This window comes from Acomys minous (genome assembly GCF_964271855.1).
Source record: "Acomys minous genome assembly, chromosome: 15".
In the NCBI taxonomy this organism is placed as follows: domain Eukaryota; kingdom Metazoa; phylum Chordata; class Mammalia; order Rodentia; family Muridae; genus Acomys; species Acomys minous.
In genome coordinates, this window is record NC_140497.1 from 91,896,718 (window position 1) to 91,912,577 (window position 15,860).

General features: G+C 39.7%; 1 protein-coding gene across 1 annotated transcript; it reads right to left on the bottom strand.

Moving 5' to 3' along the window:
- Positions 1–740: 740 nt before the first annotated feature.
- Positions 741–1,856, bottom strand: LOC311585486 (olfactory receptor 6C74-like). The gene has a single exon (XM_084760706.1). The coding sequence runs from the start codon at positions 1,743–1,745 to the stop codon at positions 810–812; it is 936 nt and encodes a 311-aa protein (XP_084616832.1). The 5' UTR covers positions 1,746–1,856; the 3' UTR covers positions 741–809.
- Positions 1,857–15,860: the final 14,004 nt, after the last annotated feature.

The window sequence follows — 15,860 nt, forward strand, 5'->3', positions numbered from 1 at the left end:
GGATATGAGGAGAGCAGGGACTGCCTCCGACATGAGCTCTGGGGCCCCCTATGTGACCACTTCCCCTTGGTGGGGAGGCCTGGTGGCACTCAGAGAATGGAGAAGCTGGCTATCCAGATGAGACCTGATAGGCTATGATCATATTGTGGGGGAAGAGGTCCACTTTTGTTAGAAGTCTAGGGGAAAGGTAATAAGGTGAAAGAGGGAGAGAGGGGGAAACAGGAAGATACAAGTGAGGCAATGACAATTGGCATGTAATCATAATAAATTATTTTAAAAATAAAAATTAAAAAATGAAAAAATAGAAGAATTAAAAGGAAAAAAGAATATATATGTAGAAAAGAATATCAATCATTATCTTAAAAACAGAATAAAAGATGGAGGATGGAAGGACAATGTGTTTCCAGAAATTCAGTATGTTTTAGTAAAATATAGCAGAGGGTTCTTAGAGATTTATGGACTAAGCTAAGTTATTATTAAAACAGTCCATATATAATATTTTCTTTAAGTACATAGTTGCTAAAAAATCTTAGACATATTTACATAGGGAATTCATATTGGAAAATTTTGATAACCAAACCCCAATAGCATTAAGTTTAAAGAATAAAGTTATTCCAGCAACACATAGGAGAAGACATGAATACCACCACTAAAATATAAAAGTCTTGAAGAAGAATTAGAGTCAAGTATGGATACCTTCAGTAACTACCACCACACAAGAGTAAAATATAGAAATGTTAAAAATAATAGCTGATGTGGCCTACAATTTTCAATCATCTTACTAGCACACTTCAGTCAAGACAAACCTACTATTTTGAAGTAGTTGAGGTACATTTTTTAATGATGTCCTTCAGGGCTTCCTTGACTTGCTTATTCCGTAGGGTGTATATGAAAGGGTTTAGTACAGGTGTAACTGCAAGGTTGAGTATGGCAACCCCCTTGCTTATTGAGATCCTTTCCTCGGCAGAAGGCTTGATGTACATGAAGATGCAGCTGCCGTAAGAGATGGAGACAACGATCATGTGGGAGGAGCAGGTGGAGAAGGCCTTCTTCTTCTGCTGGGCAGAGGGAAAACTCAGAATTGTGCTTATGATTTTCCCATAAGAGAACATTACTAGTGCCAAGGTGATCAGGAGAATAATGGTGGCAAAAATGAAATTGACCAGTTGCATGGACCTTGTGTCCTTGCAGCAAAGCTTCAGGATGGGGGAGTAGTCACAAGCAAAGTGCTCAATAACAGTCCCACAGAATTCCAAGTCCAGACCAAAAATGACTCCAGGACAGATTGCCAACAAAGCTACGAAACAGCAGGCGCCAAACAGCAATGAACAGACTCTGGTGTTCATGATGGTCGTATAATGAAGGGGTTTACAGATGGCCACATAGCGGTCATAGGACATGACAGCTAGCAAGAAAAACTGTGCTATCCCAAACACAAGTGCAGCAAACAACTGGGTGAGGCAAGCGCCCACAGAAATAGTTTTATCCATGGTCACTATGCTGACCAGGAACCTAGGGACGCACGTAGATGTCAGTGAGATTTCTAAGAAGGAAAACTTCTGGAGGAAGTAATACATGGGTGTTTTGAGGTGGGAATCCAACATGGTGAGAAGGATGATGGTAAGATTTCCAGTGACACTCAGCAGATATGCTATAAGTAGGAAAACGAAGATTACAACTTGCCACTTTGGGTTTTCTGTCAATCCCAGAAGAATGAAAGTTGTCACCAATGTATGGTTTCTCATGTCTGTGTGTCTTCTAGATCCTTGCAGGCTGGCATAAAATAATAATTGACAGGTTCTGTTTTGTAAAGATTTGAAGGTGATAGGAAGAATCCTGCAAGGCAACGGCAACGGAAAAGCATTTGTTCCCTTATAAATTTTCACATTTACTCATCTGTCAGAACTATGAGCATAGAAGCACTTATCTAACTGCATTTTCCAGATACTCATTTCCAACTATTTTCAGATTAAAAAAAGATTTATTTATTTATTATGTATACAGAGTTCTGTCTCCATGTATACCTGTATGCCAGAAAGGGCACCAGATCTCATTATAGATGGTTGTGAGCCTCCAAGTGTTTGTTGGAATTGAACTCAGGACCTCTGGATAAGCAGGCAGTGGTCTTAACCTCTGAGCCATTTCTCCAGCCCTCCAAAGTTTTTACACTTAGAAAAAAATTCTTTATTATGGTCTGCAAAAAAATATTTGCACACTTATCATCTTTTCCACATTTTGAAAATAGAACTTCCAGTCTTACTAAATCCCAAGAAATATTTTAGGCCAGTTTGAGTAATACATCTTAAAAAGTAACTTTCTTTGTTTCCATAAACCAAGCATTGTCTAGATATTATTATTAATATATTTTGATCATATTTTCCTTTCCTCCAACTCCTCCTCACTTCCTTCTCTCCCTCTCCCTCTCCCTCTCTCTCTCTCTCTCTCTCTCTCTCTCTCTCTACACACACACACACACACACACACACACACACACACACACATGCCCAAAAGGAAAAGAAGAAACAGACAAGAACAAAAAAAAATGGCTTTTGGGCGCAATCAAATGCTGGATTGGCAAAAGCAAGAGAGTTTTCTGGAGACAGCCCACTCGTTTTTTGCGTGGCTGATGAATGAGTGTATCCCTGGTTTAGGCGAAGCCCCAGGGACTTTGCCTCAGGACTGCTTATTGTTGCTGCACTGCCTTTCCATGCTTGTTTCATATACCTGGCATGACGAGACCCTCACTGCCTGTAGGATAATATTCCTCCATAGGTGCTCCTCTCTCTGCTGGGCAGATTTCCTAGAGACGATTTTATAATTCCTGACAAGGGCTTCTAATTGATTAAAAAAACTTTAAGCTCTCCTGCAACAGAGCACAAACTTTTCTCTAACATAATCCTCCATGTGAATTATACCAAGAAGGAAAACAAGATTGAAACAAATTAATAATCAAGGAAATACATTCATTCTAGCTTTAGCCTAAGGATAAGACCTAAGTGCACACTATAAGAAAGACCATATGAATATAGAAACAAAAAATAAATGGTTATGTATAGAACACAAGAGAGACACCTGCTTCTTAGAAATACCTTGGCATTAAACTCTTTCTTGCTTTTAACACATAATATACATTTGAAATAAGGAAAATATAAAACTTCTGCTTCGAACTCATAATAAGCATGTAGATCAATACTCCTACTGTAACTCGCATTTTATGCAACAATTGTATCTATTTTTGAATGAAGTAATGTTTTTTATACATATAAAAACCCAGGTCAGAAATAAAGTTGGTGTTAGTTGCTTGGAGTTTTCCTCCATTCACCACCCACCAAATATGGGACTGTCTACGTCTTTATGTCAATTAATGAATGAATGATCCATGGGAGCTTCCTACGCTTGGGGGAATGCATTGTTTTCTCTTTTTCTTTGCTGCAACCAGCAGCCCTAGATAGCAAGGATACCAGCATGAGAGTTTAATATTTAAAGCACAGACAAGAGAGAGTTTCTGGCTGTGACTAGTGGCCTCAAATACCATGGCTACCAGCCTGAGAGTTTAAGAGTTAAAGTACAGCAGCCACAGCCATTGACCTGACAGTTAAGTGTTAAGAAAGTTCTGAGTTTCTCGCCTTAACCAGCAGCCATAAATAGTCTAAAAATTTAAGAGTTAAAGTACAGAGAAGAACGCTAGAAGCAACCAGGTCCTAGCCCCCAGAGGCCTAGAGCAAACGCCTTTGGACCCTCTTTCAGGCAAACTCTTCTGTCCCACTGCAGCCACCCCTGGACCCTGGTGGGTATAAAAGCCTTAGAATATTAAAAATACCCAAGCAAGACAAAATGAAACAGGAAGACCTCAGAGAAGCCATGACATTTGTTTTCCGTTGGCTGAATATTATTGGGCATAAAGCTGCCCTGGATTGTGGTTGATATATGCACTAAGACTCCATTGTAGAAATCTGTTTTCCCCTTTGCCAGTGCATATCAACTGCAAATAGTTTCCTGGTTGGTAATGGACCTCATGGTCACTCCATCCCTTAGAGCTGGGCTTCCACCTGAGCTGAACCAACACAGGTGTTGTGCTTGTGGCTACGGTGTCTTTCAGTTTGGGCATCAGTTCTGCTGCATCTGGAAGACACTGTTTTCTTGGAAGCATCAGTTCCCTGTGACTCTTACACCCTTTCCGCCTTCTCTTCTGCAGAGCTCTCTGAGCCTTGAGGGGAGGGGCTTGATTTTTTTTATTTTGAGACAGAATTTCACTATGTTTCCCAGGCTGCTCAGGGACTCACTATGTGAGCCAAGGAGGTCTTTTTTTTTAAAAAGATATAATATCATTAATTGTAACTAGATAAAAACAAGATTAATATTATTTTATTCCCTAGAAATAGACAAAATAAAATGTTAATTATCATAAGAAGTTAAAAGTAATTGTAAGTATTTAAGAAACAAAGTGAGAGAAACATTTAGTCACTTTGAGAACTTGTCAGTGGAGTTGAAGGCCAGTGTCATTCAGAGTTTCTGAAGTCCCATGGGTGTGCTCTTAGATAAATTGTCATCTATTTGATATGAATAAGTTTATTACCTCAAGTGAGTTAGAGATACCTGATGTAGTCCAGGGTGACTTTGAACTTAGAGAGATGCTTCTGTCTCCTGAGTCCTGGAATTTAAGGCATGCACCGCCACATCCAGAATTACTGCATATTTTAAGGATTTAAATGAATGAAAATGAGACTTGAAGTAAATAATTTAAAATGATTATTTTTTAGTGGTACTTTCCAGTTTCGGAATTCTTTGGTACCACCAAATAGAACTAGTTAGGCAGGAAAAACAGTTTTAAATTTAAACTTATTTGAATCAACAAGTAAACATTTTACATTAAATTTAAAACATTTCTTCTCAGTTATTTTCCAGTTCCAGCAGAGTAGCTTAGTTGGTGTAAGAAGTAATTTGTACTCAGTACCGCCACCAACATTAACTATTACGTTTCCAATTCTTGAATATAAAGCAATGTGTACCAATAAAGAATGTGTACAGCTTTCATAATGAACAAACACAACCAACTCTGAGATACATCCATGGATTAGCCGTGAGTTCCATGATGACACCAGACTTTCTCTAATGTGGAGTTAGGCGGTAAAATCTACGCTCAAGACAGGACTGTTCTTTATACATCCTCTTTGCGTGCGACATGACAGATGCTGAATACTTACTTTCCTTGAGTTCTACAGATGTTTTGTTTGCAGATACATTGTAGAGCTTTATTTTTGTCTAAAAATGCAACGTGAAAAAGCTTCCCCAAATGAGTATTTTTCCTGACCCATATTTTCCAATTTGTTCCATCAGTTTCAATGGAGAGCTTGTTCAGATTAAAATCCATCTCATTTAAAAAATATCCATATTTACCCTCTTTACAAGAATACACAATGTGGCACCTTAAATCCACTGTTCTTTTTTACTACAAATGAAGTAATTAATGTCTTCCCAAACAGTACTGCGTTCCTATTTTGTTGTAACTGAGAAATTGTAATCACTCCCTCATTCCATCTTTAATAAACATGACTTTGTCTCCATTGCACTGGAGGTTGTCATGTTCTTTAATAATGAATGTTGTTTTTTACTCAGACCTTGGGGATTTTTTAGTGGAAAATAGACTAATTTACCATCTTCATCATTAACTCTAAAAGCAAAATAAGAAAGTTAATTAAAAGTCTTAGTATCTATGGGGAGTCTTCTCATGCTTGTGGATAATGGAGTCCAAGACCTATAGTAAAATTTCATTTTTCTTCAAAATACTTTAGATTCCTAGAACATCTGATCATGTGTGGGCTCCTTAATTATCCATTTAAAAATACTTGAGAAGGGGATAATTATTACATCTGCACATGAGAATTTTAGCATAACTTGATAAGAAATATATCTTGTGGGAGACTGTCTTTATTTTATTCTCCAAAAAAACTTAGCAGATTAATATTTATATACTAATAACATGGCTAGAAAACATGGACAAAATACAATTCTAGAAAGTAACTCTGTGAGATGAAAATAAGTAAATAAAATATTTCAAGGAAACAATATGAAATTTTGTAGACATGTAATCTACAGGAATGATTTACTCTGAAGTTAAATATAAAAACAAGTTGCAGAAGATAAAGAAAGAAAATACTTTTATTCTTTATTAAGAAATCTATCATTAAAATGAGTTCAAATTGACGGAAGATTAAATTTTTTACAGATGACACCAGAGAGCTTTGCACAGATACTGACGTCACTACCTGATTGAGAAACCTATGGCATGGTAAGATATTTTCTAAGGGTGAATTACATTTTGGGAAACTTCCAAAATTTATTTGTACCTGACAAGAGAACTCCTATAACTTTTAAACATTGTATATGCTTTATTTACGGGCTTTAAAGCACCATAGAGGTATGAAATAATTGAAAGAGCAAATCTATGATGACCAATGTGTCATAAAATTTATTTTTAGATAAATAAGAATGTTGAACTGATGAAAGAACAAGATGTTGTTCCTTCTGTACTGTGTGGAACTAAGGGAAGTTCCATTCCACACATAATTTGGTGTGCTAGAAGAGGAGAAAGTAGACCACAGGGCAAAAGCAATTTTCAAAACAGGATCTACAAAAGATTTCAGAATGTACTGCAAGTTGTCAACTCAGTGATGGGTGAAGCCAAGTGACAGGAAACTGAAAACTACATTCCTTCTTCTGTTGTGTAAAGACAGGAAGTGCCTATGGGCAAGATTCTCATGACTTCTAAAAACAGCGGGATGGTGTTTGGTTTGTTTGCTGTTTTATGAAGACCATTTTTCTTTTTTACTGAAAAAATCGTATAACATACATTTTTAATTTTTAACTAAATTTCTCTTATGTAATATATTTTTACTTATATTCTCCTCCCACAATATTTCCCAGGACATCCTGTTCTCTAATTTAATGTTATATTTACTTTTCTCTTTTAACAAAACAAACAAAAACTAGAAACACCCCCCATACACCCCTAAAAAGTACCATTGAGTTAGTTTTGTTTTGTCCAATTACTCCAGCATATGGAGCCTGCTCTGAGGTTGTAGATAATATGCACAGTGAGACTGCATTGTAGAAAATTATTTTTCCTTTACAAGTGAATACGAATTGCAGACAGCTTTTTGATCTGGCCACAAAACCCATGTGCACTCTCCCTCTTGTTTCTAGGACCCCATCTGGCTTGAGCCTGTGCCGGTTCTCTCTCTGTCAGTCCTGATGTGTTGGGAAGACACGGTTTCCTTGGAGTCACCCATCACTTTTAGCTCTTACAATCTTTCCTCCTTCTCTCTGCCTTAGATCCTTGAGCCTTGATAGGAGGGCATGGATGTAGACATCCCACATTTCAAATTAGCCAGAAAGTATTAGACTTTATTATAGAATTGAAATTCAATTTCTTTTAAATATATTTTTATCAATTCTTTGAATTTATATATTATTATAATGTAATTTGGTCATATTCACCCTTAACTCTTTCCATATCCATCTACCTGCCATCCCTAACTTTGTTTCTCCTTTTAAAAAATGATCCGAGAAGTCCACTTTGTGATTGCTCATCTATTCCTGAGTGTGGGGCTGTCGACTGAAGTGTGGTCAACCCTCCAAGGACCACGTCTCAGTGTGGTCAACCCACCAAGGACCACGTCTCAGTGTGGTCAACCCACCAAGGACCATGTCTCAATGTGGTCAACCCACCAAGGACCACATCTCAGTGTGGCCAACCCACCATGGACCACGTCTCAGTGTGGTCAGCTCACCACGGACCACGTCTCAGTATGGTCAGCCCACCATGGACCACGTCTCAGTATGGTCAACCCACCACGGACCACGTCTCAGTGTGGTCAGCCCACCATGGACCACGTCTCAGTATGGTCAACCCACCATGGACCACGTCTCCAAAACCACTGACTGTCCTTCTATTATATGTCATCAGCTGTCAATAGGGCCTCAGCTACTGGCAGGGGGTTCTGAGGCCTTCAAGCTGTAATGTCGCTTGTCTTGAGTTTGTGCGGCAGTGGTGCAGATCGACGTAGCTGCTATGAATCCCGCCATTTTCAAAATGCATCACTTTGCTTTGGTTTTCTGATCTCTGACTGTTAAGATCTTTTGGCCCCCTCTTCCATGATGGTCACTTTGGGTGGCAGTGGAGTGGGGGAGGGTAGTCGTACAGATGTCCTGTTTGTGGCGAGCACTCTAATAAAAGTTACTTGCTTTACTTTACTTAGTTCTGAGTTTCTGCATTCACAACCATCCATCACACAAGGAAAATTCTCTGGTGAGGTCCAAGAGTAGCCTCATAGAGGGGAGTTGTATACTATGTACATGTGGCAACTAATAGTAGTGAGATCCTTCCTGGCACTGGTTAGCCCTCTCTTCTTGTTTTCTTCTGTTGCTTGATTAAACACCATGACCAAAGGCAATGTAAGGAAAATGGGGCTCGTTCTAGCTCTTGATTCCAGAGGGATAAAAGCCCTTTGTGACAGGGAAAGAATGGCATTACAGCAAGAGCAGGAAGTGGGGCGAGGTTATAAATCGTCAAAGCTTGAATTTGGTGAGGTCCTGTTCCAATAATTTTGCTTCTTCTATTGGCTCCATAACCTCCCCCAAACAGCCCCACCCACTAGGAACAAGTGTGTAAGTACAGGAGCCTATGGAGGACATTTCTCATTTAACCACAAAGTATGCAAAACCAGAGTTCTTGCCCAGATTACAGACACCATGCATGTGTTCCTCCTGTGGAGAAGGCTTGAATCCAGTGAGAAAGTGGTGTGTTACCCCATCACACCCAGGACATTGCACATCAATGGCCCATGTTTTCTGTCTGCTTCACTTGCTCACAGGGCTCACAGCTGAGTAAGGTTGTTGATGGCTTCTTTCCTTGGGGAAGAAACTGCTTAAGCAGTACCAACGTAATTTCTACATGCCCTACCACCAAACTGTGTGTCTTCTGCAATAGGGTTTTGCCATCAAGTTATGAAGAACAACCAAGAGCAGCAACCTACACTGTTTTGGGAGGTCTCCAAGACTTCCTTGTTCAGTGACTCTATGGAAGCGTGCTGCACTTGCACTGAGATTTTCATTTGGCAACCTGTGGCTTCTGAGATGAGCATATCAATGATAGTGACCAATTAATCACACACACCCCAAACACACACACACACACACACACACACACACACACATACTCACACTACACCCTACACTCTTTACACATTACAAGCACACATATGTACACACACATAGACACATACACATGGATATGCATATGTACAAATTCACACTACATACACACACACACAGAGAAAGAAAGAGAGAGAGAGATGCACATGCACACACAAACACAGAGCTTATAAAATAGGTTTCCATATGATCTGTTCAAAATTTATATTATGATTAGTTTTTAAATTATATTTACCCCTTAGATGCCTGTTATTTTCCAACAAGAGACATACATGGGTTGGATCTAGATTGGAAGAGAAATGGAGAGGAAATGGGAGTAGTTGGGAGTAACCATAAATAGAATATATTGTGCAGAAAAATCTCTGCCCTGTCCAGAAGACACTCATTCCTTCTAAGTATCTAATGATCTTTGGCTTTTATAGTCAGGTCATCTGTTTTCCTGATGTTTAGTTTTTTTTATTTCTTTGTGAATCTTAGACAACATTTCAGTGTCAGATGCCTAAGTAATAGACAATTTTCCCTATGGTATCGGTTGCCTCTTCAGAAGCATACATAAGCTTTTTAATTTCATTCCATTCCACTTCTTGATTGCTGATTTTACTTCCTGGCTTGGTGCGGCCTTGTCAGAGCACCCTGATCTGAGTCAGTACCCTGCATGTTCTTTGTACTCTTTCTTCTAGAATATTCAGGGTTTCTGGTCTAATATTGAGCTCTTAGACCTATTTGAGAATGATTTCTGTGTAGGATGAGCGAGAACCAGTTTCATTGTTTTACGTGTTAACATCCAATTTTCCCAGAACTGTTTTTTCTTTAATTTTTATTTCTTAAAATTTATTCACATTATATCCCGAGTGTTATCCCCTGGCTCTTATCTTCCTGTTCCCACCTTCCCTCCCTCTTCTGCCTTATTCCCCTCCCCTAGGTCCCTGGCCCGGGAGGGGCCTCCTCCCCACCTTGGTAGAACATTAGAGAGCTGTGAGTGGGTGGATTTGTATCAGGGTGATTTACTCTGTTACACAAATCCATGTGTGTTTCCTGGTAGTTCTGTGATGTTCTTGCTTGTTGGGCTCTGTGATAGGATTGTCTTCAGTAATCGTGACGCCCCGGCAGTGCTCTCATTGTCAGCATTGGTTTTGGCTATCTGGAATGTCTGTACTTCCGCATTAATTTTAAGATTGTCATTTTTCTTTCCTATTTCTGTCAATAATTACATAGACTTATGAAGGGAGAGGCAATCAATCTATAGAATACACATTTATATAGTAAACCTACATATTCAAGTGTACAGAAACTCTCACTGTGTTCTGGTTTCATCTTTAATTCTTCCTTCAAAGTTAAATCTTTTATTGTATAGGCTTTCACATTATTGATTAGATTTATTCCAAGGTACTTAAATTTTAAAAGACTTTTTGTGACTGGGATTGCCTTCCTGGTTTCTTTTTTTCTTTTCGTTTTTGGCATATAGGAGAGGGTTTTTAAAATCTTGTATGGGAAAGAATATGATCAAAACATATGACATGAAATATTTTAAAAATAATAAAAAGTAACAAAAATAGCCTATTAAAAATAAACACATCAATCTATCTGGTGCTATCTCAGTAAAATGGGAATAGGGCTTCCTCAAGACCCAGCTATTCCACTGCTTGGAATATACCCAGAAGATGCTCCAGCACACAGCAAGAAAATTTGCTCAACCATGTTCATAGCAGCCTTATTCATAATAGCCAGAACATGGAAACAGCCTAAGTGTCCCTCAATAGAAGAATGGATAAAGAAACTGTGGTACATATACACTATGGAATACTACTCAGCTATTAAAAACAAGGAATTCCCGAAATTTGTGGATAAATGGATTGAGCTAGAAATGATCATAATGAGTGAGTTAACCCAGAAGCAGAAAGACTCAAATGGTATATACTCACTTATATCTGCATATTAGCCCAAGGGGCATGTCCCACGAAAGCCTTCACTTACCAGGAAACTGAGACAGAGGGGAGGACATTCTAGTGGGACTCTAGATGAGAGAATCATGGGAGAAAGGCAAAGTAGAAGGATCCAGAGGGTCCTAGAAGCCTACAAGTAGAACATTATGATAGGCAGATTTGGGCCCAGGGGTCCCTCTCAAACTAAGGCACCAGCCAAGGACAATACAGGCGGTAAACCTTAAGCCCCTACCCAGATCTAGACAATGGACAGAACACTCTCCACAGTAGAGTGGAGAGTGGGATATGACTTTCTCACATACTCTGGTGCCTCACCTTTGACCATGTCCCCTGGAGGGGGAGACCTGGTGGCACTCAGAGGAAGGACAGCAGGTTACCAAGAAGAGACTTAATACCCTATGAACATATACAGGGGGAGGTAATCCCCCTCAGGAACAGTCATAGGGGAGGGGAATAAGGGGAAAATGGGAGGGAGGGAAGAATGGGAGGATACAAGGGATGGGAAACCATTGAGATGTAACAAGAATAAATTAATAAAGGAGAAAAATAAGAAAAAAAAAGAAAAATCAATAACTAAACACACACACACACAAAAATAAAATAAAACAAACACATCAAAAAGCACATTTACCAAGATCAAATTGAATTTAATCTAGAGATACAGGGTGATTCAACATTCATAAACCAGTAAATTTAAACCATCACATAAATAGATTCAAGGATGAAAACCACATGGTCATTTCATTTGATAAAATCCAATATCCCTTCATGATGTAAATTATAGAAAATATGAGATACAAAGGACAAAATATCCTAAATTTGATAAACATTTTCAACAAGGTAGCAAGGCATAAAAAATAGCTTTCCTATATGCCAATTACAAGCATGGAAAGAAATCAGGGAAAAAATCCCACTCGTAATAGTCTCAAAAACATCTTGGAATAAATCTTACCAAGGAAGTAAAAGACTTGTAATGAGAACTTTAAGACACTGAAAAAATACCAGAAGATGGAAAAAATTCTTATGCTAAAGGGTTGTGGGGACTAATGTCATAAAATGGTTATTTTACCAAAAATGTCCTACAGAAATTCACTGCAATTTCCATCAAATTTTCAATGCAATTCTTAATATAAGTGGGAAAATCCCTCAACATTCATATGGAAATAAACAATCAAAAGACACAACATAGCCACACACAAAAAGCCCTAAAACACAAAGAGTAATTGGAAGGATAATTTGAAACAATTACTCATAAGCAATAATTGTCTTCTCAGTCCTTGCCTTTGGCTCATATGATGCCTGGCATTACACATATTATTCTGTATCTTTCAGTAACTAATCGTTCTCAAGGAACTTGATTAAAATGTTGCCAAAATTAATTAATTGTAGATGCAGTCATTTTCTGTCTCCTGGGATGCATCTATTATGTGTTCCTCTAGGACAAACTCTCCTGACTCACAAATACACATAATCTATCTGTTCGTTTTGCAGAAACATTTGTATTGCTGAACAATATTAGGAAATTTATGCAGTTAATGGAATATGATTTTTAGATATTTCTTTTATTTTTATATTCACTTTTAATTTATATAATTACTTCACATCCTGGTTGTAGCCCCTCCCTCCTTCCTCTCTTCCCCATCCCTCTCTCCTACTCTCTTTGACTTATTCCCTCTCTATTTCTCCTCAGAAAAGGGGATGCCTCTAACCTGAGCACACCAAGTCACATTAGAACTGAGCTCATCTTTATCCACTGAAGCCAAGCAAGGCAGCCCACCATGGGAAGTGAGAAGCAACAGAATCCATGTCAAAGACAGCCCCTGCTCCCCTTGCTAGTGTAGCCACATGAGGCCAAAGCTTCATCTGTGTAGGGGGGGGGGCTGGGTCCAGTCCATGCATGGTTCTTGGTTGATGCTTCGTCTCTTCTAGCTCCTATGGGCTCTGGTTAGTTGGCTCTGATGGTCTTCTTGTGTGATTGCTATCCTCTCCAGGTCCTTATATTCCACCCCCCCCCCCACTTTTTGACAAGATTCCCTATGGTTTGCCCAATATTTGGCTGTGTTTCTTAGCATCTGTTTCCTACCTCTGCTAGGTGGAGTCTCTCAGAGGACAGGTATGCTAGGCCCCTGTCTGCAAGCATAGCAGAGTATTTTAGTAGGATCAGGGTTGGCTCTATCCCCTGAGATGGGTCTCAGGTGGGCACAGGCATTGGGCTTTGTGGTTGGGTTGGTGTTCCTCTGCCTCCACTAGGTGTTCTGAAGAGGGTATCCTCCTCAGTCTCCATGATTCCTGCTGCTAATGGTTATAAGAAAACAGATTCTTAGTTCTGTTTTAACCAGCCATGCTTTGTGTCTTTCTTTATATCAAACAAAGATTGGGTGCCATCCAGCTAATAGTCATGAGGGCACAGTACCTGGCCCTACAATAGGCCGACTCAGAGAAATAAGTTTCAGGAAGACTCATGATTGGGTCTTCAATGAACTTGTCAGAGAGGGGGAATGTAGGGGCAAAATTAATGCCATATCCTATATGTAAATCATATTTTATAATTAATGCCATGGTCTGTGAGAAGTTGTCCTTAGGTGTTATATGAAACATTGTGATGTTTTGATTCCTATATGTATTGAGTAGTAATCAACTCAAGGTATGAGAGACTTCAAAATGAGATAAATACCCCCCCCTTTAAAAGTCTACTTCACATAATCATTTGACAGAAAAATACATTATCCAAGATTATTTACAATTCCCCATAGTGTTGTCACACATTTTTTTTGGTTCTTGTTTTATTTTAACAAACTTTCAAATATACTTTAGCCTGAAAGTCAGAGATATCCCTCTATGTATCAGACAAAAGAGACAAACTGATCAAGATAAAGGTAATGTCTCATAGAATGTCAATATGTAAGAGGTTTTTTTTTGTCAATCTCTCTGAAATATGAAGGGAGTTCTAAGTTTGGCACTCCTCAGGTATAATGCAGATAAGTAGGCTACACTTGCATTGTTCCTAATACAATTTGAGAAAGAACTGATGCAAACATGAGCTTCACACGATATTTTTATTCATGCTGAGAAATAACATTTTTTCCTGATTTAGATACCTGATACATTTTATCAGAGGGTTAAAAAAAGCTATGGTTGGACTCAGATCCAAAATGGCAGCAGCGATTGCACATTGTGTCTGAATAGCAGGAAAATCAGGACTGCACAGCGATTTAAAACTAAACTGAGAGCTACAAAATACCAGAGCTGCTGATTTCCAGGTGAGAAGGATCCACATTATGTGGGGGACATGGGTGGATCCAACCACACGGTCACCCAGCTAACCCACAGAAAAATCCCAGGGACAGCCCACATTTGCCGCCATCTTGGGAAGGATTGTAGGAACAGCCCACATTAGCCGCCATCTTGGGAAGGATTGTAGGAACAGCCCACATTAGCAGCCATCTTGGGAAGGACTGCAGGTTATCCATGCAGCTAAGGGATCTCACCACCTATTTACTGCTTGCTGGATTGGTACAGAAGGAAATTGGGTTATCTGTGCAGCATAGGGCTCTCACATCCTGTCCACTGTTTGCCAGATCCGGGGTAGGGAGTGACGCACAGGCAGAGCTGAATCCTGGCACCAGAAGCAATGCACATTAGCTGCCTCCTGAGAAAGAGTGAGGGGCACCCAAACACCTTTGAACTCTGAGCCCTCTCAGGCCCACAGCTGCTTGCTGGCCTAGCCTAGCTGGGTCAGAGAGCAGATAAGCATAGCTCTGTCATTTCAAAGGGGCCTGTGGAGGGCAGAGACGAATCCAGGTGCCATTAGGCACCATTCTATGAGAAACTTCAGGCCTTGGTCTGTCCTGCCCACTCACATGAAGAACACTGCTTAAACAAAGCAAACAGCCTGACAAGAAACCTGCGTGGGGCACAATCCTCATTAGCTTCTATCCTGCTAGCAGCATGTGGCCCTGATCTAACCCCACCCACCTATAGCCTGTTGGCCTGATCCACCTAGGTTACAGAGCAGAGACCTGTAAAGGCCACATCCCACATTAGCTGATGCTTCATGAGCAGCTATGAACTCCAGTCTCTCTCTGCCAGCCACTGGCATACTGACCTAGCCCATCTGGAGCACAGCAGATAGACAGAGCCCTGCCATCTTGAAAAATATTGTTTGGCACTTCAGAAACTTTGGGGTGGAATCTATCAGCCCACTCTTCTCCTGCTAGACCCAACTGGGATATATTTAGGGAAACCAGCTGAGCTGAGCTGGGTGCAGGCTCTAACACCCACTGTCCAACATCCCGAGGAGGCCTCTGGGAGGCCAGACAAACAAAATTAATATTGTATCTTTCTTTACTGGCTCCCAACCTGCCTGGCTAACCTGGGACACAGACAGCGACCTCATTGGAGGGACCTCTAGGCCTGCTAACCTCAGAGACAACCAGATGCCTAGAGGACAGCACAAGAAGACTAGCAACAAAGCTAAGACACATATAACAACACCAGAAACCAGTGATCCTAACGCAGCAAGCCCTTGGAGATATGAACACCCATGAAGTACAAGGAGAAGACTTTAAACCTGAGGTTGAGAAAATGATAGAAGCTTTGAAAGAGGAAAATAAACCACTCAAAAAAGGACAGGAAAATACACTCAAACATATGAAGGAACTGAATAAATCCTATAAAGAATTACAGGATAAAAAATCAAGAGCA